Source organism: Amphiura filiformis, chromosome 3 (genome assembly GCF_039555335.1).
Source record: "Amphiura filiformis chromosome 3, Afil_fr2py, whole genome shotgun sequence".
Taxonomy (NCBI): Eukaryota; Metazoa; Echinodermata; class Ophiuroidea; order Amphilepidida; family Amphiuridae; genus Amphiura; species Amphiura filiformis.
Window position 1 is genome coordinate 39,486,645 of NC_092630.1, and position 26,703 is coordinate 39,513,347.

Sequence of the window (26,703 nt, forward strand, 5' to 3'; positions counted from 1 at the left end):
TGATTTAGAAATTTTTTCAGCCGACATTGAAAGATGGTGAAATCAAAACGGAAATTCTGACAAAACTATGATATATAGCTCACGGTGATGTGCTTTAGAAAGTTGGGGAAAATCCTTCATTAGCGAACTATATTACTTTGAAAAGCTAAAAGGTTGATCCAAGAAAAAGCTCGCGGGCCGAGCTGAAGCCTATAAAAATCGAATATCTTACACTAAATGACTGAATTTCAGGCCTAAGTTTAACACCAGGATTAAAAAAAAAATCAGTATCAAGCATTATAGTTTTTCCAGCCATTTACTGAACAAATGAAAATTATTGCTTTTCATTTGGCTGAGAAAAAATTTTTACACTGAAAAGGTGTAACTCAAAATTTTGCTCATTTCAACACCAATTTCGATCGTTTGTATTGCCTCATTAAATGACTGAGTGAGCCTTGCAGAACAAAAGAATCGGTTGTGCAGGTAGCTGACTGATAGGCCCAACGACACAATTTCAATCAATGACAAAAATAAATTTTTGTAATCGATCAAAAAAAACGTTTTATATCAATTTTGAATTTAGCCCGAATTCCGTATATATGGTCCCTCTCCATATTGTTGAAATATCTTTTGTTGATTTCGAATGACATGTCCTGAAGTCGTAAATTTTAAGGTCAAATTCCAAAAACCAAAACAAACGGCCAAACATAGCGTTAGGGGCTGTGCAATAATTATGAGCTCCGGGGGAGGATATTTAAAGATTGGGAGGGGGTTAAGGTTTTTGGCAGGTCGAGAGGGGTGGGGCAACCACTTTTGAATAACACGCGCGAAAAAGGCTTAGGAAAACACTATAGAAACGTTGAAATAGGCAAAATTTCCAACTGTTCCTTTGGCAAAAATCAATCAAAATGAGAAAAGTTACATGTTTTGGATGTTTTTGTGCGCGTGCATATTTAACATCACAAAATAGGTCAGGGTCAACAGGGCTCAATGGATTTTTTTATCTTTTTTGCCATGTTACGAAGGTAATAAACCACCTGAGATATGGCAAACTATTCTTTTTTCTAATGTTTTTGATCAAACCATCAGCAAGTATAAGAATATTCTGGCCCTACACTACTTACAAGAAAACAAATGAAAAACACATCGTTTGGGTTTAATGAAAGTTAAACTTTACTTAAAATATCACAAAGGAGTAATCACATAAATACCGGACCGTGTCAGTAAGAAAATAAATTTATCAGAATTTTATACAAAAATCTTATTATCATATTAAAAATGCTTTAAAAAAAATATTGATCGATCGGTGCATTCTTGAAAATGGCAATTCACGAATTTCCCGTGACGACGATCAAATGAACGTAGGCTACATGTTGAAATTTAAGCCATAATAGTAAAGAATGCACCAACCGAATTATATTCATTCCATAATCAGTAGTCTTGTCCGTGTGCATTATATGATTCATTTCTTTATTAATCATAGTAATGCCACAGGTTTAGATAATCTGGGATGATTTCACAGAGTTTCAGAATCCATCGTCGCGTCGTCCATCACCACAATCTCATCTATACACGATGGGGTGTAACTTTGTGAAACGAACCCGGGATCTTCCTGTACATTCATTAACAGAATTATGACAAGTTATCGCAATCATAAACGATTTTTAACATTAGCTGCTAATCAAATAATATCCATGCTCTGGATAGGGCCTTCTGTTTCAAACTCTTCGATGTCTTTGGATTAAAAATTAATTTGGATCTGAAGAAATGAAATAAAACCAATCGTAATACACTGAACGGATACTCACACTACATGGATCACTATGCCGTTATTTGAAATATTAGAATTCGTTATGTGTCTGTCTTTAAATTATTGCCCTAAATAGGCCTATGTCAAATATTGATCAATAAAGGATTCCAAAGACAGGTATAAAACCGTTTGGTCAATTATAGATGTTCCATAAACCCTCTGGAGGCACATCTGCAACGTTATACTCTATATACAAGATGGTCGTATACAATGAGGCAAATGGTATAACATTGCAGATTATGAGGATCCAGACCAAATAGTTTAACACATGATTTGAGAATCCGGAATATAAATAATATACATTACATCTTATATCAATGTAGGATCTGTGGTTTGATATGATTTGTATGGAAGTAAAAGGCGTGCTCATTTTGAATTGACCGGGCTTTTACCCTTGTAGGCCTACACCGGCACCAAAATATTGTGTCCGAGGTGGCAAAAAACGCAAATATTGGGCGAGCGGCGTAGCCGAACCCACTGTTTAACTTACCGCCGAAGTAAGGACACATTATTTGGGTGCAAAAGGAAACTGTGTACCCATCATGGGATCACCAATCTTTTTTGAAAAATGGTAAAAGCCTTTTGAATTGACTGGGTTTTTATCCAAACTGAACATCACCCTTCCTATTGTGTCCGCCATTCTTCATAGGCTTATGACTTACGACACGTATAGTTTAAAAATTAGTATCCTTTTAGCAATTCATTCAAGTTCGGGTACATGGTTAAATTTTACAGATTTTGACAGTAACGATAATTTCCGGAATTTCAAACCTTTGTCAAAAATATATTACCAGAAACACGTCTGCTTTAAGGGCCTACTTTAAAAAATTTTTAAAAGTAAAACCGTGATTATACAAGTACCATAATTTATCATGATAAGGATACTAAAGCGCCCAGAGGTAAAATCTCAGCTCAGTGTTGCGTGGTTTTTATTTATGTTTTCAAATTAATGCAGGTTCTGGTGGGTTTTTATTTACTAGTATATTAGGCCTATTAAGTTAAAAAATAAAATCTCAGTGATGATGGTTATTAAGTCAAAAGCGCTTGAGATTATTTTTTCTACATGTATGAACAAAAAGTTAACGAGAATATGAAAAGACTAAGTTTGCGAGTCCATTTAAATTTAGAATTGTAAAACGTAGGCCAATTGCTTGAAAATGATGCGGAAGTTTATCATCCTTACTGTCTGTCCTATAGTATAAATAGCCTGGTACAAAAACATTCACTTGTCTCAGTAATGTGCGGGAATATAACTGGCGAGAAGGCAGTGGATGTAACTCCAAATCGGAATTGTATCGTAAGTCTACCGTGACCAGCCTCCTCCAAGTCTGATTTCATTGCAATAATCAATGAATGCTCCTTTTGATTTTTAGAAGTCAGGACTCCAGTAAAGCCGATTTCGTCGCCGTTCTCCGTTACCAGAATAGGATCAAACTGTAAAAAAAAATCATTCATGATAATTAATACAATAACAATAATAAACATTTTTACCGTGTTGTTGTTGTTATTGTTATTATTGTGTTGTTGTTATTGTTGTTTTGTTGTTGATGTTATTATTGTTGTTATTGTTATTCTTGTTTTTGTTATTGTTTTGTTGCTATTGTTGTTTTGTTGTTATTGTTGTTGATGTTATTGTTGTTGTTGTTATTATTATTATCATGTACCTAATAATTACCAACTAACCAATGGTTACAAAATATTTGAAGACCAATCAACTCGTAGACCCTCCCTCGGGTCCATGGAGAACGACTGGTAATGTAGATTACATAGCATTAAAAATCAACCCAACTGAATTTTAGCGTTCAATGTAGGCCCGGGGGGGGTCACTCCCATTGTGGCCTGTACACCATCCGCGATAATCAACTTTTGAAAAGCACCCTAAACAAGGATTTAACCCTTGGCTAAAACGACACCCTAAACAGGGATTTCATTCCTAACATCAAATCTCATGCCCTAAATTTCATTTCCGCGTATTTAGAAATTGCAATTTTGCTACCCTTTTTTCCATTTTTTCATGTTTTTGACACCCTAAACGCGATACGCGCGTATCGTGCCTACCCACGAAAAACGACCCTTTTTACGCGTTTTCATTATCGCGGATGGTGTACAGGCCACAATGGGAGTGACACCCCCGGGAATGTAGGAGGCGTGATTAGTGTAGTGGCATCAATTTTGTAGAAAGAGGAATTGGTTTTGGGCGCTGGGAAGTGGTTTTGGTCGCTGTGTATTTAGAATCGGGGTGGGGGGTGAAGGACTATGGCATATTTTGATAGGCTATTATGTAATTATGTATCGGTCCATTATCCAGGCCGGACCGAACCGAGACTGTGGGACAGTCTAATCAACTCGCGAATGTATCCATGGATGGATGATTTTGCAAGACACAATAGAAATATCTATTGGACTATCTCAGATGTATATAGCAAGGTGTGAAAAAGTGTATCAAACTTTCGGCAATCTTGACATCTTTTTTTTAACAAAAATTTATTATTATCATATTTAAAATGTTTATAAAATGGTGATCGGTGCATTTTGTTTTGCACTTGTTTTAGACAGCTGGCATGTAGATAGTAGATTCATTTGAAGAAATATTCTACTCAAGTAAGAAAGTGAACTCCTTCTAGTACTCACACTGCTTTCTCTCTGGATATACAAAAATGGCACATTTGTTGTCATTTCTACAGAGGTGGTGTCAACATCTGCAAAATCCACATCTAATTCAATTTGAGCCACAAATGGTCCCGCTCCTGATCCCGACATAAGCTCAAAAGAAGCACCACAGGTAATGTTGTTAAAGCCGTCGCAAGTCAAGTTGTTGTTATAGCCTCCAGCGCTACTGCTGAAGTCGGACTCCGACGAAGACGATTCTGTGACATTAGTGTTGTTGGTAGATACGACGTTGCCTTCGAAGTGAACAATGCCAACCAAGCCGCGGATTTTCCTCCACGTTTTGGCATTGAACCACATTTCCAGTTCGGTGTCTTTGTCCAGTTTAGCATTCCAGGGTTTATTTCTCAAGTGAACAACCCGCTTATCTTCGATATCTACAACCTCGGCAGGACAAATCTGTAAAAAAAAGTGTTAAGTAGTCACGATTATAGTTTTTGAACAAAAGTATCTATATAATCTTGGACCGAATTAAAAACACTAATTTGCGTCTGACGTCACTGTCAATAAAACTCCCCACGGCCCTTGATTGGTTTAGTTGCGCATACAATTAAAAGGAAGGTTGCATCATCATCTGGTGCCAATCGGAGAAAAGGAATCGCTGAAGCCGGGCGCTGAAGTTATGTTTGAAGTTGCAAAATTAACCATCAGGCATGCTGTTTTTCCAGGGAATCAATCATCAAGATACTCGTAATATTTAGAATGGCAAAGACTGGACAAATCCATCTGCGGGGTCAAATTTGGGCAAGTTTCATAAAGTTTTTGCCATAATGTATACTTTTATATACTTTTATATAGGCCTACTTTAGACCAACAATTAAGCAGTATATTAGGCCCATAAGTTTCCATAAGTCCATCCTTAAAATTCCTCGTATTCAGAAAGTAATTTGGTGTGTCTGATGTCCCCCCAGGTCCCACAAAAATACTGTACAAATGATGCTGTCCCGTTGATCAATCGAATATCGGTCGAACGAGAGTCACCAATTGATTCAAATCTCCAAAAACGTTGAGACAGCAAGCACAAGGATGCAAACTCTTTATACATACATATACATACATACATACAACGGCATTTATATAGCGCAATTTCAAAGAAATGATCATTGCACTTTACAGAAAAACTTACCCTACTACTAAAGACTACAAGTAAACAAAAATATGCAAAATAAACAACATAAAATTAGCAATGGTTAAAGAGATGGGTTTTCAGGCTACGTTTGAAAGTAGTAACTGTGGGAGATGACCTAATGGATGAAGGAAGATTGTTCCAGATTCTGGGTCCAAAGACACTGAACGATCCATCGCCTATCAGTCTGTTTGTCTTAGGAATTATAAGGCGCGTAAGATCTTGATTAGAACGAAGACCTTCCCTAGTTGGAACACGGATGGTCAGACAATCAGAGAGGTAGGGTGGTGCCAGATCGTTCAATGTCTTGTAAATGTAAAGTAGCACTTTGAAGCAAATTCTCTTGTCTATTGGAAGCCAGTGTAATGAATTTAAAAGAGGTGAAGATGAGTGACGGCGTGGAACTTGGAAGATAATGCGGGCAGCACGGTTTTGTAGTCTTTGTAAGCGAGCAACGTCTTTGCTTCTACATCCAGACAGAAGGGCGTTGGCATAATCTATCTTGGATAACACTAGTGCCCGCATGGCATTACTGGATGCATCTTCGGTGACAAACCTACGAATTCTGGACAAGTTCCACAAGAGAAAGTTAACTGTTTTACAAATAGATGTTATATGGTTAGACATGTTCATCGTAGCATCAAAAACAACTCCCAGATTCCTGATGGTAGCAGATGGAATTACTTCAGCATCACCAATCTTTATATTGATGTTGGAGAGACTGGGCATATTGTGTGGAGGGGCAGCAATGAAAACTCAGTTTTGGAGTCATTTAACTTGAGCATATTACAAAGCATCCAATCACGAACTTCCTCAACACACATGGATAGCTTGAAGATGGCACATGCTGAATCACCAGGAATCTTGGGATTGAAAAACATATAGATTTGAACATCATCGGCATATAATTATGTGAAAATGTAAACCATGACGACGGATTATGTTGGCAATATACTGAGAATATTTTGTAAACACTCTTGGCCCAATAATAGAGCCTTGAGGTACGCCACACTCAAGAACATGCCTATCAGACATCACCCTCCAACAGATACTCTAAACTGACGACCACTTATGTAAGACTTGAACCACTGTAGGACTGTGCCTTTGATACCAAAGCCAAGCTCTAAACGAGAGAATAAAATGTCATGGTCAATGGTATCAAAGGCAGCAGAGAGATCAAGCATAATTAAGAAGACTGCCTTGTTATCATCAATGGCCCTAGCAATATCATTGGTCACCTTGAGCAGTGCTGTCTCAGTGGAATGCTTTTCTTTGTAGGCAGACTGACATAATTCATCAAGCTCATTAGCACGCATATGGTCATTGATCTGGATAATTGCAGCCTTCTCAATTAGCTTCCCTATAAAGGCGATGTTTGAGACTGGTCTGTAATTCTGTAAGTTGTTCCAATCTAGATTGGGTTTTTGAGGATAGGTGTGACAATTGCTTGTTTAAGATCACCTGGGAAAATACCATTTGTTAAAGAAGAGTTAATAATGTCAGTTACACATGTTTTGTTGGCACATTTCATAATAATAGAACGAACATCATCTTCAGTCAATTCTCTGAAATAATCAAGATGATTTTGAATAACAATATCACTATGTAGTGAGGACACCGAGTCATTACCTACAGGAATATCAATTACATTACTACTACTATCCTTAACACTACTATCCTTAACACTACTATCCTTAACACTACTATCCTTAACACTACACTTGATACTAATTCTAATTTTTCAACTTTTTCATTAAAGAATTCAGCAAACTTGTTGCTTAGCACATCAGGTGTGTACAATGATGGCAGACTTTTCTCATTTTGGTTTAGTAAAATACCAATGACCCTGAAAGTATCTTTTGGGCTAGCATTATAAAGAGCATCGTTGAAATGTGTCTTTTTAGAGTCCTGTAACATTTTATTGTAACAAAGATGCTGCTCCCAATAGGATTCCTTATCTGATGAAGAGCCACTTTTCCTCCACTTCCTTTCAAGTCTACGTTGTTTACGCTTTTCTTCTCTGAGATCGTCATTATACCACGGAGGGCGAGAGCATACACGACGAGATCTTGTGGTTGCAGGAGCATGTTTATCAAGGACTCTAATAGCAGCTTTCTCAAGGTGATCCAAAAGATCATTCACATTACTAGGTTTCGGTTTCAGACTGTTATTTAGTTCGCAATTAAGATCAGTTTTAAAGCCACTGGATCCACCTTTCTGAAATCCCTTAATGTACTAGTGACCCTTAAAGGTGGTGGTTTACTTTGTTGCAGGACAAATCTTACCATGTAATGATCAGAGCCATAGGCAGTGCCAGCATCACAGAGTCTGACCAAATCTTCCTTCTCAGGAGTGAGTAACAAATCAAGAGTGTTACCGGATATGTGAGTGGCCTGGGTAACATGTTGGTTGAGACCAAAAGAGGATAAAATTGCTTGAAAACGAACAACCTCGGATCTGTGAGGCTCGTTCATGTGGAAATTAAAATCCCCCAACATGATAAGTTTTCCTGTCAACAAAGAGACCTCCTGGAGGAAATCCTCAAACTCCTCCATGAACCGATTAAGAGTAAAACCATTTGCTTTGGTTGGGTGGGGACGGTATGATAATGTAGTGAACACCATTGTTTGGATCTAAGATACTTGCATGTTCAAAGGTAACTGTCTTAGCATTAAGCGGGTGTAAACGAAACGCAAGTTGAGCCTTACTAAGAACCCCAATACCACCATGATTACTGGTACCACGTGGGATGTTCAAGAAGGTATACCCATTTGGCTTCAATTCGCCAATGACAACTGGGTCATTGGTTGCTAACCATGTTTCAACTAAGAAGATAGCATCTACATCGTGTTCACTAATATAGTCATTACATGTAGTTGTTTTATTTCGGATTGATCTCGGATTCCAGAGTCTCATGTTCATTAACGGTTCACGATTTATATAGGGTGTTATGAGGGTACGGTTGGGCCTATCAGTGTGAACAGGCTTTATGTGCAGTTCTGTTTTCCTTTCAGATGAGATATGAACAGGTATACTGTGAACTGAATCATCTAGGTGGGTGAAATTGTTTGAGATCAGCCATGGTTTTCGTCGGCCACCTCTTTTTCCACGTGGTTTTGAATGGAATGAGTTATTGATTCCAAGGGAAGTAATTGTTCTCCAAACCTCTGTGGGTAACCGGGGTAATGATTGCTTGGTTGAGTTGTTGTAGGTGTTCAGTGCAATCAGCTGTCCAGGACTGTAAACAAGTTTAGGTTTGATTTGCTCATACTGATCATGATCAGTCTGGTTTGGGCCTGGGTTTGGGTTAATGTCACCGAATATCAGGATGTCAAGTTGAAAAGACGCAGATGTGTTACTGCTGTAAGGAATGCGGGCACCAAGATACTTAAGTGTCTGCAGTTGTTGATTTCCATGTTGAACATGTAGGCCTACAGAATTCCACTCTAAGCTAGTATATAGAGGACATTGGCAATTTGGTCCATTAATGATGGCCAATAAGATGACCAGCAAGACATGATATAATACCATTGTTCAAATGTCAGTTTATCTTCACACAAAAAACAAGATGATGAAACCTTATTCAACAAGGTGATCAAAGATGACAGGTTCTTATGCAACAAAGTGATCAAATTAAAATGATGGGACTTTGTGCAACAAGGTATGACGAGGTGTGAAAATCAACCAGGAACCAAAGTCACTGATGGATGAATATGGTTTCTGTGTGTTGAGTAAAATACATAAACTGATGTAACTCACAGTAGTAATATCCAGAAAAGTATTTCTTCGTCAGAATTCTAAAATAATCCATTAGATGTCACAAAAAGTGTCTAGTAGAGTCCTGATGTTTAGTTTCACCACTAGTAAACACCACAAATTTGAAACATCAGTAAAAACTAGTCACGATTATCGCACTTTCAGTTTCCCACGCGTTTGAACGGGAATTGGATTGCGAACTTTTTAGATGTCTAGTGAGCAAATTTTTTCAATATTTTGAGAAAATGATGTCAAATTTTCTATTCTGTATTGTTTGTTAATAATGTCTTTTGCCAATAGTATGTTTAAAGTTGTAATTTTGTGTTTTTGATCGCAAAGATCGGATATTTTCGTTCCCGATTCGAATTCTGAACCCTTCGCAAGGGTGCCGATTTCGGCAGAACTTTGACGATAATTTTGCCTTTTTGGACACTAAAATGCATTCGATCCTTAATTTTGTTTCAACCGAGTCTTAAATTAGCAAGCACAATAAGGTTAGTACCATTTTTATATACATTGATAAAAATTTTAAGATTTTTTTTCAAGTTTCTAACCGGCGCAAATCGTTAAGTGTGTATTTCCCATTGACATCCAAAATGGGAAATACGAGTCTGATGGACATAGGAACGGCGTCCATGAGACTCAGCGAGTCTAGTAAAAACTACATAATTAAACAATTATTTAAGAGCTGATGTGGAGTGCTGCCATCCAGTGGGGCGCCTCCTATAATTTAGAGGGCTCTTGCAAGTTTCAGACTCTAAAGCATGTTAAATATCAGAACAAATATTTTTAAATATTTGTTAATAAAAGTATTAATGACGTTGACAGAAAAAGAATCGGAGACGACCGTAATGTCGAAGTTCCCGGCGAAGTTCCTCCTCCTCCTTGCATTTCATGAAGACCTAAACTGAGCTCAAAAAAAACTTATAATTATTTTTTTCACAAGGTCATATCTTGAACTCCTGAATATCAAATTCTACCAAAATTACACACATGTTTACTTCAATACTCTACTCTTAACACATGTCAGTAACCAAGCAGTTATCCAACCGACACAACAGCAAAATGCACTGACATGGAACAGCTTCCTGGATCACATTCACAGCCCAGCCCTGTTTCATGAAAAAAGTGTATGAAAAACAGAAAGCAGCACCGTTTTATCATCTGTGCAAGGATCTTGTGTGCATTCTCACAGATTTTTTGTGCTGTGTGTCAAATGTTGGGCTGTGAAAGTGCAGGAAGTCCAGGAAGCTGTCCCATGACAGTGCATTTTGCTGTTGTGTCAGTTGGACAACTGCTTGGTTACTGACATGTGTTTTGAGTCGAGTATTAAAGTTATCCTGTGTGTTATTTTGGTTCATTTTGATTGACAGTATTTAAAGATATGACCTTGTGATTCACAAGTTGTAAAAAATATAAGTTTCTTTTTGAGCTCAGTTCACATCACTGCAGGCATATTCTTACCTCAAACTCAAAGACTCTTTTAGGGAAAGTAATCGTCATGTTCCATCCATCAATGTCATCCTCAATGGGAATCTCAATTTCGCCAATAAATCCACCATGCCACTTGAAAATGAAACCGGTTTCCAAATCTTCATAATCAGCCAATGACGGTGTGATCATCACCGCACCAAAGACGGCGATTAATAAGACGAGAACGCGTAGGGTGGCCATCACTGAATAAAAACAATAAATAAAACAAATTTACTTGCTTTGCAAACTAACTAACTTAAAACTAGAATTACGCGGTTCGTAATTAAGGTGGCCCCCACACATAGGTGTTTGTAAATACAAATGATATCCAAATGAACCCCCTTAAATAATGGCCATTATTCAAAAATGGCTATTCTATTACAAATCTGTAAAATGCTTTGGAAGCAGAATTTATTTCTGCGCATTTTGACACCTCATTTGATACGATAGCCCAGAAAACAATAAAGCACCGGTCAATTTAATGTAGTGAGGTCCAGATTTGAAAGTTGTACTTACATACAAATTTTACAATACAAAAACACTCCGATATCGTTAAACGTAGGCAAAATATGCAAATAAGCTCATTAATATTCATAAATACGCAAATAACATGACACAAATCTATACAGCACATCAGGCTACCATATCCTATCACCGTACCAAGTTTGAAGATATTCCTGGCTGGAGGAGCATGATACCATAACATATCGGATGAGTCATAAAATATCGGACGAGCCAACGGCGAGTTCGATATCTGTATGACGAATCCGATATGTTATGTTATCATGCTAAGCAATCCAAATATTATCATTATTAGGTTTTCTTAACTCCTAATAACCCTGAAAACATAATAATGAAGTTGATCGGTTATTGCGTTTAAGCTGCAGAGTGGATTAATGAATTTGCTTCCGCCCGGACAGCCAAACAAACAAGCAAACAAAGAAACAAAGAAAAAACAATCATCTGGGTGATAACATAAGCCCCACACATGTGTGGGGCCAAAAATAATAGCGGAGATGTATTAAATTATTCAAACTTAAAGGCCCATTCAGTGATTTGCTCATCCGGACGATCGTAAAATCATCAAAATTCTGATTTTGGTAACGCATAAAAGTTTTAAAACAACCTTATTTAAGTTAAAGTCAGTTTCAGAGCTGGTGCCTTTATCGTGCATGCTTGTCATTCAAAATACATGGTACCTCGTGGACAAATAATGAAATTGGGTATCGCAGCAAAAGGACTCATAAAAATTAAACGGTAGTAGCGAGTCACTTCATTCAAGTTGTTCACAGAAGGTGACTAGTATTGAGTCTGGAATTTATAAAAACTTTCAATAATGGAAAAGTTCAGCTTGGTTCTTATATCGATTCTTTGCTCTATTGCACTTTTTTGACTCACCCTGTATATACATAAATTAGCTAGGCCTACACGTATTTCAATGGTGCTTCAACTTCGTCATACTGCTGGGTATTTTCGGGGTTTTTTTTTTCGTTTTTTGCCAAATTTTTCATTTTAAAATACCAAATGACACTTAAATTGACCTATCCTTCACTTTTCAGCAATTTATAAACAATTTTATTTTTCTATACTTGCGTTGGGGTTTTGAACCCCCTTAAATAATGGCCATTATTCAAAAGGGCTATTGTATTACAAATCTGTAAAATGCGTTGGAAGCAGAATTTATATCTGCGCATTTTGACACCTCATTTGATTAGTTCCAGTAACTGTAACTCGTCGTCAGGTCAGTAGATGGCATTATGTTTATGATAAAGACTGAAGTCTTGCTGGCAGGACTACTCATTTGATACGATAGCCCAGAAAACAATAAAACACCGGTCAATTTAATGTAGTAAGGTCCAGATTTGAAAGTTGCACTTACATTCAAATTTTTACAATACAAAAACACTCCGATATCGTTACACGGATTTCCTTCCATTACACGGAATACAAAATCATTAGAATTTACTGCAACTTTCAAATCTTGGGCTACATACATTGATTTAAATGTACACTGTGACGTCAATATTTAGCCAATTGCTGCAAATGATGTGTCAAAATGTGTAGAAATAAATTCTGCTTCCAACGCATTTGACAGATTTGTAATACAATCACCAGTTTTTGAATAATTTTTTGAGATGTTTATTATTATTGTTTATTATTATTGTTGATGTTATCATGCGAAAATACAACTCAAAATTTTTTTTGTACATTTTGGACTCTAAAATAATAAAGACAATAGACTAAAAATATAGCAGTGACTTTATTTGTCTATATTCAAACATTATTCGCAACAGACAAGGAGATAGACCTAGTTTGTGCACATAGCTTTCAGTCTCGGGGCCTACTGACAAATAAAAAAAAATTAATAAAAAAAACCTAAGTAAAACAACCGTATTCAATTTCTGACAAGCTTTGAGACACGGATTTTTTTATAAAGGTGTCGTAACCATGTCAGACTTTCAATTGTTTTTTATGTTTAATCTCTGGTTGTATATGCCAATATTTGCTTGGGTGGATGAAGAACGACATCCCATTTAGTTTATTAAATAAATAGTAGGCCTTAATGTTAGAATACATTAGCAACAGTAGCATGAATATCACACCCTATTAGGGACTGTGCAATAATTATGAGCCCCGGGGGTGGGGGGGGGGGAAAATTTCCAAACGGCTCGCCAAAAATCTCCCCCTCCCCTCTCGGCCCGCCAAAAATCGCTTGAAAATGATACACTAGCAAATTTAGACTGCGGAACTCAGTCTTCAATGATAGTCGGTCATTTATCTATTGGTCGTTATATGACTATCATTTGAAGTAGCAAATTAGCATTTCATTCGCTATTCATCAGTGATATTATGGCAATTACAGCGCCTTTGACATAAAAAAAGTGCGTTGAAGTTGCATGAATTGCAGTGGAAAATGATGCACTGGCAAATTAGCATTTCATTTGCTATACAGTGATATTAATTATTTTGGCAATTGTCAGATATGTGCAGCGCCTTGTACCCCTAGGCCTATATCGATAACTGGATCGATTGCGCCCATAATTAGGCCTATTGGTCGAGCCGTGATTTTTTTTTAAATATTGGACGAGTACAATATTTTTAACTCATAGCGAGACATAGGCTACTGGGCATAACTCGTAATGCATCCAATTTTATACATTTTGGATCCAATGATTTATCAAATCATGTACACATCTGGGAAGTTACTAAAACAATTATTCCATAAACATCAAGAAAACAATAGGCCTACTTAGCTGAAGTCATCAACTACTGTTCACCACTCGTCCTCCGCGAAGCTAGCAGGCTTTCGCCAAAGATATTCCACAAAATGACTTTCCTTTCCTACAATATCATAAAGAAGAATGCACCGACCTGAGCTGAATACCACAACAATGTTGGCCAAACCACGTACACAAATGGTGGGTGCGGTCTGCTAAAAATTATCCCAAATTCTTCTTTTGTTACGGTATCACCCAGTGGTAGAATCTCTTGATTTCTTTATTTGTGAAAGAATGGCGAGACTATTATAGCGCAACCGTTTTACGTAAGACATGAATAAACAAGGTTGCACCTCTTTTCATCTTGCTCGAGGAAGCGTTTCAAAAAGTTTGCATAGTAAGCCTCACTGGGCACCTCCAAGTACTCTGAGCAGATTATGCTAATTCTGAAGAAAACCTTTGCGTAACGTCAAAGAAAAGTGGATGATCGTGTACACCTTCAATGTATTTGTATGTACTTGTATAGGCATATAAACATCTCAAAAAAAGTAACTAACCCCCTTAAATAATAGACATTATAAAAAAAGGGGCTTTTGTATTATACCAATCTGTAAAATGCGTTGGAAGCAGAATTTATTTCTGCGCATTTTGACACCTCATTTGATACGATAGCCCAGAAAACAATAAAACACCGGTCAATTTAATGTAGTCAGGTCCAGATTCAAATTTTTACAATACAAAAACACTCAGACATCATTACACAGATTTCCTTCCATTACACTGAATGCAAAATCAATAGAATTTACTGCAACTTTCAAATCTTGGGCTACATTGATTTAAATGTCCGCTGTGACGTCAATTGCTACAAATGAGGTGTCAAAATGTGCAGAAATAAATTCTGCTTCCAACGCATTTTACAGATTTGTAATACAATTGCCCGTTTTAATGGTCATTATTTAAGGGGGGTTAGTTACTTTTTTTGAGATGTTTATATAAATAATTATTATTACTTAGTACATAGAGATGTCAGGCAGAATACTATTTGTGTAAGGTCGCGAGTAGTTCTTTTTCAAAATCATTTTTTTTTCTTTAAAAAAAAAAATCACATTTTCCAATAATGTTGTTTTCTGACAAAGCACTTTTCAACATCCAACCTCTTAAACCGCTTAGGTGCCCCATTTGAATTGGAGTTGCTGGAAAAACTTTGTTTTGTTTTTGGTCATGTAATGTAGTGAAAGTTATTTTTTCAAAAACTTCCACCCGCCTTAAAGCTATAATGTACGATCTTATCATATGAAATTGGGTTTTTTTTTTCAAATCTAATTTTTTGATATATTAAAGTTTACACATATATTCCAACTTACACCTAAATGGAATCAGCCAAATTTGTTGTGTTTGTACTAGAGCAATTATGTCTGCCATAGAACTCCATATTGAAAGACCAATAAATAGTCAGTGGGGTTTCATTCAGTTTCCATTGATATTTAAGCTTAAAATGGGCAGAAAGCCTTCCCGGCAGTTGTTACTAAAGCAGTATTCAGACTTTTTATTGTACGTAAAATATTGTCTGCAACATATCTACGTTGTTTAATCTAATGCCATTCTATTTCCAGTAGGCCCCTAATGTTTAAGTTCTAACGAATGTTTGATGACGAAAAATCGATAAATAGTAACCCCCCCCCGCTTAACAGGGCTGTCAGCTCTCACGCATTGGGCGTGAGTCTCACTGCACATTGGGTCCCTTTCTCACGGTCTCATGCCAAGGTAGTATTATCTCACGCCTAGGTAGTAAATCTCACACAAAAAGCTGAAAATGATTAAAATCTCACGCATCGTCATGAATAATTTGTTGCTCCTACACCCTCCCCCCAAGCCCCCCACCCACTTTTCACATTCTCGAACGCCGTGGCTCAACATTGGAGTCGGCAAGTCCCGGTACGCCTCTGTCTCACGCCAAGCAATTCCAAAAGTTGACAGCGCGCGCCTATGTACCCTTCAGCAGACAAACACGACAACCAACGGGCATTTAAATTTGAGCTATCTGCAGTTGATAGCAAACTCACACGAATCCAACAAACACCAAAATGACATAAAACTGATAGAGAAATGTAAAAGCTTTATTTCAAAGTTTGTTTCAGCGTCATACCGTATTCGGTTCTTGAGATATTTAAATTTTAATATTACCATGTAAATCAATGCAGGAGCTCTATAGACACCGACACCAGAATCGAGCAAATTACGGCATATCTCGTCACATTTTCTTTTGGTATAAAAATCCGCACTAGGCCGAATGCAAAGCTATAATGTTAAAATGACGAAGCTGACCAAAATTGCTATCTTCGGAAGATAGCAAGCAAACAAAAATAAAAATAATAATAATAGGCTAATATTAAAAACATAAACAAAAAACAAACAAAAAAAACCATTGCCTAGCACGCGTTGTAGATGATGATTCAGTACGAAATGGCAAATCTGCACTGAACGGGATTGCGCGCTCAGAGAAAAATCGGCATTAGGTCGACTGCAGAGCTATAAAGAAATGTAAAAATGACGAAGCTGACCAAAATTTAAAACGGCACTTATAAAAGGACAGATTATCATCTGTCTGTTTCTCTATTGCTTACCTCTCCCCCTTTTTTTTTTTAATAGCGCGGCATAGGCCTATAGGCAGAATGCCGATTTTTTTAATTCGGGCAGAGTAACCGTGCGCGTTTTAGGATTTTTTCGCTATATCTATACTGAAGATAGCATTTAGAATATCATCCCGATTCATTGCATCTTTCTATTCTAGAAGTAATGTTTTACTTTATTTTCTCTAAATTTTTATTTTACTTCATTTGTAGCGGCGAGTTTTTTCTTTCTAATACATCAGTCCCGATCAGAAAGTTTAAAGTGAATTTACAGACTCATCACTTTCCGCATCTGTCTGTTTCTCTATTTTTACCTCTTTTCCCCCTTTTTTTAAATAGCGCGGCATAGGCCCTATAGGCCGAATGCCGATTTTTTTTTATTCGCGCAGAGTAGGCCTAACCGTGCGAGTTTTAGGATTTTTTTTTTTGCTCATCTACTGAAGTTAGGCCTAGCATTTAGAATCTAATATAGTCCCAAATTAACGCCTATAGTTCCAAATTAAACCAAAACAAAATATCGCAACATTTGAAATTTTAATTTGATTCTCAATACTGGATAAAGCACCAGTAGAACTAATTCGATTCGAAAATATATATCTCGCGCAGGGGACAATGAAATCATAGGCCTGCATTTTATTTCAGCTATATACTAGTATTCAGTAGGTAGAACAAAAAACCACATGCAATTAAAATTATAAACCAAAACAAAATGTAGCAACATTTGAAATTTTAATTTGATCTTCAGAAGATAGCACACCAGTAACATGATTCTATAAAATATCGCTTTAGGGTTCATATACCACTAAATCCGCCTGTGAAGCGGTTTCCGGTAACAGTTCACGCCTATAGTCCCAAACTTTGCATAAAAATTGTAGATAATCGGTACAATATTAACAATTTTAGTGTTGAAAATCGTGTTTTACTAGAACTTGTGAATGTGATCTCTACAAATTTGAAAAGAAAATGCGAAAATTTGAGTGATATTTACGATTATGTGCGCATGAACAAACGAAGTCAGAACGCGGTTAGCAGTCGGATGTAAACACGGTAAAATGTGGCCTTTTTATATAGCACTAATTTTCTCAAAAATTAGACGGACCTAAAATGTGTAGTCATTTTCAGAAATGTTATGCAGAATTTTGTTCTAGTAAAGATGATATCAAATATATATTTCAAAGTTGGACGTAACTCGATTTATGGCCAAAACGCGACCCCTATTTAGCCCGTAAAGTCTCTGGAAAGCTTTTTTGTGGTATGTACCCATTATCTCGTTCAGCAGAAAAAAACGACAACCAACGGGCATTTAAATTTGAGCTATCTGCAGTTGATAGCAAAATCACACGAATCCGACAAACACCAAAATGACATAAAACAGATAGAGAAATGTAAAAGCTTTATTTCAAAGTTTGTTTCAGCGTCATGCGGTATTCAGTTCTTGAGATATTTCAATTTTAATATTACCCATGTAAATCAATGCAGGAGCTCTATAGACACCGGCACCAGAATCGAGCAAATTACGGCATGTCTCGCCACATTTTCTTTTGGTATAAAAATCGGCACTAGGCCGATAAAGAAATGTTAAAATGATGAAGCTGACCAAAATTGCTATCTTCGGAAGATAGCAAGCAAAAGATAAAAAGATACAAAATAATAATATTCAAAAAAAAAAAAAAACATAGCCTAGCACGCGTTGTAGATGATGATTCAGTACGGCGCGAAATGGCAAATCTGCACTGAACGGGGTTGCGCGCTCAGAGAAAAATCGGCATTAGGCCGACTGCAGAGCTATAAAGAAATGTAAAATGACGAAGCTGACCAAAATTTAAAACGGCACTTATAAAACCCAGATGATCATCTGCCTGTTTCTCTATTTTTACCTCTTTTCCCCGCTTTTTTTTAAAAAATAGCGCGGCATATAGGCCGAAAGTGCCGATTTTTTTTTTAAATTCGGGCAGAGTAACCGTGCGCGTTTTAGGATTTATTCCATATATCTACTGAAGATAGCATTTAGAATCTCATCCCGATTCATTGCATCTTTCTACTCTAGAAGTAATGATTTACATTATTTTCTCTAAATTTTACTTCATCATGGGCGGCGAGTTTTTTCTTTCCAATACATCAGTCCCGATCAGAAAGTTTAAAGTGATATTACAGACTCATCACTTTCCGCATCTGTCTGTTTCTCTATTTTTACCTCTTACCCCCCCCCCCCCCTTTTTTTTTTTTTTTTTTTAATAGCGCGGCATATAGGCCGAAGGCCGATTTTTTTTATTCGCGCAGAGTAACCGTGCGCGTTTTAGGATTTTTTTTGGCTATATCTATTGAAGTTAGGCCTAACATTTACAATCTCATATAGTCCCAAATTAACGCCTATAGTCCCAAATTAAACCAAAACAAAATGTCGCAACATTTGAAATTTTAATTTGATTCTCAATAGATATAGCACCAGTTACTGGTAGGCCTAATTAATTCGATTCGAAAATATATATCTCGTGCAGGGGACAATGAAATCATAGGCCTGCATTTTATTTCAGCTATATACTAGTATTCATTAGGTAGAACAAAAAAAACCACATGCAATTAAAGTTATAAACCAAAACAAAATGTAGCAACATTTGACATTTTAATTTCATCTTCAGAAGATAGCACACCAGTAACATGATTCTATAAAATATCGCTTTAGGGTTCATATACCACTAAATCCGCCTGTGAAGCGGTTTCCGGTAAAAGTTTATCATGCCTAATAGTCCCAAACTTTGCATAAAAATTGTAGAAAATCGGTACAATATTAACAATTTTAGTGTTGAAAATCGTGTTTTACTAGAACTCGTGAATGTGATCTCTACAAATTTGAAAAGAAAATGCGAAAATTTGAGTGATACTTACGATTATGTGCGCATGAACAAACGAGGTCAGAACGCGGTTAGCAGTCGGATGTAAACACGGTAAAATGTGGCCTTTTTATATAGCACTAATTTTCACAAAAATTAGACGGACCTAAAATGTGTAGTCATTTTCAGAAATGTTATGCAGAATTTTGTTCTAGTAAAGATGATATCAAATATATATTTCAAAGTTGGACGTAACTCGATTTATGGCCAAAACGCGACCCCTATTTAGCCCGTAAAGTCTCTGGAAAGCTTTTTTGTGGTATGTACCCTTTATCTCGTTCAGCAGAAAAAAACGACAACCAACGGGCAATTAAATTTGAGCTATCTGCAGTTGATAGCAAAATCACACGAATCCGACAAACACCAAAATGACATAAAACAGATAGAGAAATGTAAAAGCTTTATTTCAAAGTTTGTTTCAGCGTCATGCGGTATTCAGTTCTTGAGATATTTCAATTTTAATATTACCCATGTAAATCAATGCAGGAGCTCTATAGACACCGGCACCAGAATCGAGCAAATTACGGCATGTCTCGCCACATTTTCTTTTGGTATAAAAATCGGCACTAGGCCGATAAAGAAATGTTAAAATGATGAAGCGGACCAAAATTGCTATCTTCGGAAGATAGCAAGCAAAAGATAAAAGATACAAAATAATAATATTCAAAAAAAAAACATAGCCTAGCACGCGTTGTAGATGATGATTCAGTACGGCGCGAAATGGCAAATCTGCACTGAACGGGGTTGCGCGCTCAGAGAAAAATCGGCATTAGGCCGACTGCAGAGCTATAAAGAAATGTAAAAATGACGAAGCTGACCAAAATTTAAAACGGCACTTATAAAACCCAGATGATCATCTGCCTGTTTCTCTATTTTTACCTCTTTTCCCCGCTTTTTTTTTTAAATAGCGCGGCATATAGGCCGAAAGTGCCGATTTTTTTAAAAATTCGGGCAGAGTAACCGTGCGCGTTTTAGGATTTTTTCCATATATCTACTGAAGATAGCATTTAGAATCTCATCCCGATTCATTGCATCTTTCTACTCTAGAAGTAATGATTTACATTATTTTCTCTAAATTTTTACTTCATCATGGGCGGCGAGTTTTTTCTTTCCAATACATCAGTCCCGATCAGAAAGTTTAAAGTGATATTACAGACTCATCACTTTCCGCATCTGTCTGTTTCTCTATTTTTACCTCTTACCCCCCCCCTTTTTTTTTTTTTTTTTTTAATAGCGCGGCATATAGGCCGAAGGCCGATTTTTTTTATTCGCGCAGAGTAACCGTGCGCGTTTTAGGATTTTTTTGGCTATATCTATTGAAGTTAGGCCTAACATTTACAATCTCATATAGTCCCAAATTAACGCCTATAGTCCCAAATTAAACCAAAACAAAATGTCGCAACATTTGAAATTTTAATTTGATTCTCAATAGATATAGCACCAGTTACTGGTAGGCCTAATTAATTCGATTCGAAAATATATATCTCGTGCAGGGGACAATGAAATCATAGGCCTGCATTTTATTTCAGCTATATACTAGTATTCATTAGGTAGAACAAAAAAAACCACATGCAATTAAAGTTATAAACCAAAACAAAATGTAGCAACATTTGACATTTTAATTTCATCTTCAGAAGATAGCACACCAGTAACATGATTCTATAAAATATCGCTTTAGGGTTCATATACCACTAAATCCGCCTGTGAAGCGGTTTCCGGTAAAAGTTTATCATGCCTAATAGTCCCAAACTTTGCATAAAAATTGTAGAAAATCGGTACAATATTAACAATTTTAGTGTTGAAAATCGTGTTTTACTAGAACTTGTGAATGTGATCTCTACAAATTTGAAAAGAAAATGCGAAAATTTGAGTGATACTTACGATTATGTGCGCATGAACAAACGAGGTCAGAACGCGGTTAGCAGTCGGATGTAAACACGGTAAAATGTGGCCTTTTTATATAGCACTAATTTTCTCAAAAATTAGTCGGACCTAAAATGTGTAGTCATTTTCAGAAATGTTATGCAGAATTTTGTTCTAGTAAAGATGATATCAAATATATATTTCAAAGTTGGACGTAACTCGATTTATGGCCAAAACGCGACCCCTATTTAGCCCGTAAAGTCTCTGGAAAGCTTTTTTGTGGTATGTACCCTTTATCTCGTTCAGCAGAAAAAAACGACAACCAACGGGCAATTAAATTTGAGCTATCTGCAGTTGATAGCAAAATCACACGAATCCGACAAACACCAAAATGACATAAAACAGATAGAGAAATGTAAAAGCTTTATTTCAAAGTTTGTTTCAGCGTCATGCGGTATTCAGTTCTTGAGATATTTCAATTTTAATATTACCCATGTAAATCAATGCAGGAGCTCTATAGACACCGGCACCAGAATCGAGCAAATTACGGCATGTCTCGCCACATTTTCTTTTGGTATAAAAATCGGCACTAGGCCGATAAAGAAATGTTAAAATGATGAAGCTGACCAAAATTGCTATCTTCGGAAGATAGCAAGCAAAAGATAAAAAGATACAAAATAATAATATTCAAAAAAAAAACATAGCCTAGCACGCGTTGTAGATGATGATTCAGTACGGCGCGAAATGGCAAATCTGCACTGAACGGGGTTGCGCGCTCAGAGAAAAATCGGCATTAGGCCGACTGCAGAGCTATAAAGAAATGTAAAAATGACGAAGCTGACCAAAATTTAAAACGGCACTTATAAAACCCAGATGATCATCTGCCTGTTTCTCTATTTTTACCTCTTTTCCCCGCTTTTTTTAAATAGCGCGGCATATAGGCCGAAAGTGCCGATTTTTTAAAAATTCGGGCAGAGTAACCGTGCGCGTTTTAGGATTTTTTCCATATATCTACTGAAGATAGCATTTAGAATCTCATCCCGATTCATTGCATCTTTCTACTCTAGAAGTAATGATTTACATTATTTTCTCTAAATTTTACTTCATCATGGGCGGCGAGTTTTTTCTTTCCAATACCTCAGTCCCGATCAGAAAGTTTAAAGTGATATTACAGACTCATCACTTTCCGCATCTGTCTGTTTCTCTATTTTTACCTCTTCCCCCCCCCCTTTTTTTTTTTTTTTAATAGCGCGGCGCATATAGGCCCAATTCCCGTTTTTTTTATTCGCGCAGAGTAACCGTGCGCGTTTTAGGATTTTTTGGCTATATCTATTGAAGTTAGGCCTAACATTTACAATCTCATATAGTCCCAAATTAACGCCTATAGTCCCAAATTAAACCAAAACAAAATGTCGCAACATTTGAAATTTTAATTTGATTCTCAATAGATATAGCACCAGTTACTGGTAGGCCTAATTAATTCGATTCGAAAATATATATCTCGTGCAGGGGACAATGAAATCATAGGCCTGCATTTTATTTCAGCTATATACTAGTATTCATTAGGTAGAACAAAAAAACCACATGCAATTAAAGTTATAAACCAAAACAAAATGTAGCAACATTTGACATTTTAATTTCATCTTCAGAAGATAGCACACCAGTAACATGATTCTATAAAATATCGCTTTAGGGTTCATATACCACTAAATCCGCCTGTGAAGCGGTTTCCGGTAAAAGTTTATCATGCCTAATAGTCCCAAACTTTGCATAAAAATTGTAGAAAATCGGTACAATATTAACAATTTTAGTGTTGAAAATCGTGTTTTACTAGAACTTGTGAATGTGATCTCTACAAATTTGAAAAGAAAATGCGAAAATTTGAGTGATACTTACGATTATGTGCGCATGAACAAACGAGGTCAGAACGCGGTTAGCAGTCGGATGTAAACACGGTAAAATGTGGCCTTTTTATATAGCACTAATTTTCTCAAAAATTAGTCGGACCTAAAATGTGTAGTCATTTTCAGAAATGTTATGCAGAATTTTGTTCTAGTAAAGATGATATCAAATATATATTTCAAAGTTGGACGTAACTCGATTTATGGCCAAAACGCGACCCCTATTTAGCCCGTAAAGTCTCTGGAAAGCTTTTTTGTGGTATGTACCCTTTATCTCGTTCAGCAGAAAAAACGACAACCAACGGGCAATTAAATTTGAGCTATCTGCAGTTGATAGCAAAATCACACGAATCCGACAAACACCAAAATGACATAAAACAGATAGAGAAATGTAAAAGCTTTATTTCAAAGTTTGTTTCAGCGTCATGCGGTATTCAGTTCTTGAGATATTTCAATTTTAATATTACCCATGTAAATCAATGCAGGAGCTCTATAGACACCGGCACCAGAATCGAGCAAATTACGGCATGTCTCGCCACATTTTCTTTTGGTATAAAAATCGGCACTAGGCCGATAAAGAAATGTTAAAATGATGAAGCTGACCAAAATTGCTATCTTCGGAAGATAGCAAGCAAAAGATAAAAAGATACAAAATAATAATATTCAAAAAAACAAACATAGCCTAGCACGCGTTGTAGATGATGATTCAGTACGGCGCGAAATGGCAAATCTGCACTGAACGGGGTTGCGCGCTCAGAGAAAAATCGGCATTAGGCCGACTGCAGAGCTATAAAGAAATGTAAAAATGACGAAGCTGACCAAAATTTAAAACGGCACTTATAAAACCCAGATGATCATCTGCCTGTTTCTCTATTTTTACCTCTTTTCCCCGCTTTTTTTTTAAATAGCGCGGCATATAGGCCGAAAGTGCCGATTTTTTTAAAAATTCGGGCAGAGTAACCGTGCGCGTTTTAGGATTTTTTTTCCATATATCTACTGAAGATAGCATTTAGAATCTCATCCCGATTCATTGCATCTTTCTACTCTAGAAGTAATGATTTACATTATTTTCTCTAAATTTTACTTCATCATGGGCGGCGAGTTTTTTCTTTCCAATACATCAGTCCCGATCAGAAAGTTTAAAGTGATATTACAGACTCATCACTTTCCGCATCTGTCTGTTTCTCTATTTTTACCTCTTACCCCCCCCTTTTTTTTTTTTAATAGCGCGGCATATAGGCCGAAGGCCGATTTTTTTTATTCGCGCAGAGTAACCGTGCGCGTTTTAGGATTTTTTTGGCTATATCTATTGAAGTTAGGCCTAACATTTACAATCTCATATAGTCCCAAATTAACGCCTATAGTCCCAAATTAAACCAAAACAAAATGTCGCAACATTTGAAATTTTAATTTGATTCTCAATAGATATAGCACCAGTTACTGGTAGGCCTAATTAATTCGATTCGAAAATATATATCTCGTGCAGGGGACAATGAAATCATAGGCCTGCATTTTATTTCAGCTATATACTAGTATTCATTAGGTAGAACAAAAAAACCACATGCAATTAAAGTTATAAACCAAAACAAAATGTAGCAACATTTGACATTTTAATTTCATCTTCAGAAGATAGCACACCAGTAACATGATTCTATAAAATATCGCTTTAGGGTTCATATACCACTAAATCCGCCTGTGAAGCGGTTTCCGGTAAAAGTTTATCATGCCTAATAGTCCCAAACTTTGCATAAAAATTGTAGAAAATCGGTACAATATTAACAATTTTAGTGTTGAAAATCGTGTTTTACTAGAACTTGTGAATGTGATCTCTACAAATTTGAAAAGAAAATGCGAAAATTTGAGTGATACTTACGATTATGTGCGCATGAACAAACGAGGTCAGAACGCGGTTAGCAGTCGGATGTAAACACGGTAAAATGTGGCCTTTTTATATAGCACTAATTTTCTCAAAAATTAGACGGACCTAAAATGTGTAGTCATTTTCAGAAATGTTATGCAGAATTTTGTTCTAGTAAAGATGATATCAAATATATATTTCAAAGTTGGACGTAACTCGATTTATGGCCAAAACGCGACCCCTATTTAGCCCGTAAAGTCTCTGGAAAGCTTTTTTGTGGTATGTACCCTTTATCTCGTTCAGCAGAAAAAACGACAACCAACGGGCAATTAAATTTGAGCTATCTGCAGTTGATAGCAAAATCACACGAATCCGACAAACACCAAAATGACATAAAACAGATAGAGAAATGTAAAAGCTTTGTTTCAAAGTTTGTTTCAGCGTCATGCGGTATTCAGTTCTTGAGATATTTCAATTTTAATATTACCCATGTAAATCAATGCAGGAGCTCTATAGACACCGGCACCAGAATCGAGCAAATTACGGCATGTCTCGCCACATTTTCTTTTGGTATAAAAATCGGCACTAGGCCGATAAAGAAATGTTAAAATGATGAAGCTGACCAAAATTGCTATCTTCGGAAGATAGCAAGCAAAAGATAAAAAGATACAAAATAATAATATTCAAAAAAAAAAACATAGCCTAGCACGCGTTGTAGATGATGATTCAGTACGGCGCGAAATGGCAAATCTGCACTGAACGGGGTTGCGCGCTCAGAGAAAAATCGGCATTAGGCCGACTGCAGAGCTATAAAGAAATGTAAAAATGACGAAGCTGACCAACATTTAAAACGGCACTTATAAAACCCAGATGATCATCTGCCTGTTTCTCTATTTTTACCTCTTTTCCCCGCTTTTTTTTTTAAATAGCGCGGCATATAGGCCGAAAGTGCCGATTTTTTTAAAAATTCGGGCAGAGTAACCGTGCGCGTTTTAGGATTTTTTCCATATATCTACTGAAGATAACATTTAGAATCTCATCCCGATTCATTGCATCTTTCTACTCTAGAAGTAATGATTTACATTATTTTCTCTAAATTTTACTTCATCATGGGCGGCGAGTTTTTTCTTTCCAATACATCAGTCCCGATCAGAAAGTTTAAAGTGATATTACAGACTCATCACTTTCCGCATCTGTCTGTTTCTCTATTTTACCTCTTCCCCCCCCTTTTTTTTTAATAGCGCGGCATATAGGCCGAATGCCTATTTTTTTATTCGCGCAGAGTAACCGTGCGCGTTTTAGGATTTTTTTGGCTATATCTATTGAAGTTAGGCCTAACATTTACAATCTCATATAGTCCCAAATTAACGCCTATAGTCCCAAATTAAACCAAAACAAAATGTCGCAACATTTGAAATTTTAATTTGATTCTCAATAGATATAGCACCAGTTACTGGTAGGCCTAATTAATTCGATTCGAAAATATATATCTCGTGCAGGGGACAATGAAATCATAGGCCTGCATTTTATT

General features: G+C 36.6%; 1 protein-coding gene across 1 annotated transcript; it reads right to left on the reverse strand.

Annotated features, from left to right (window-relative positions):
* Positions 1–1,128: 1,128 nt before the first annotated feature.
* Positions 1,129–14,332, reverse strand: LOC140148489 (uncharacterized). The gene is made up of 4 exons (XM_072170470.1): positions 14,062–14,332; positions 10,803–11,014; positions 4,421–4,855; positions 1,129–3,223 (listed from the first exon to the last, which is right to left on the reverse strand). Coding segments are annotated over exons 1-4 (891 nt in total). The 5' UTR covers positions 14,063–14,332; the 3' UTR covers positions 1,129–2,980.
* Between the last annotated feature and the right edge of the window lie 12,371 nt (positions 14,333–26,703).

Excerpts from the sequence above, each read along its gene's own strand:
- LOC140148489 (XM_072170470.1), bottom strand. Across the intron at positions 4,856-10,802 it reads AAAGAGTCTTTGAGTTTGAG|ATTTGTCCTGCCGAGGTTGT; the intron begins GTAAGAATATGC and ends TTTTTTTTACAG. Across the intron at positions 3,224-4,420 it reads ATATCCAGAGAGAAAGCAGT|TTTGATCCTATTCTGGTAAC; the intron begins GTGAGTACTAGA and ends TTTTTTTTACAG.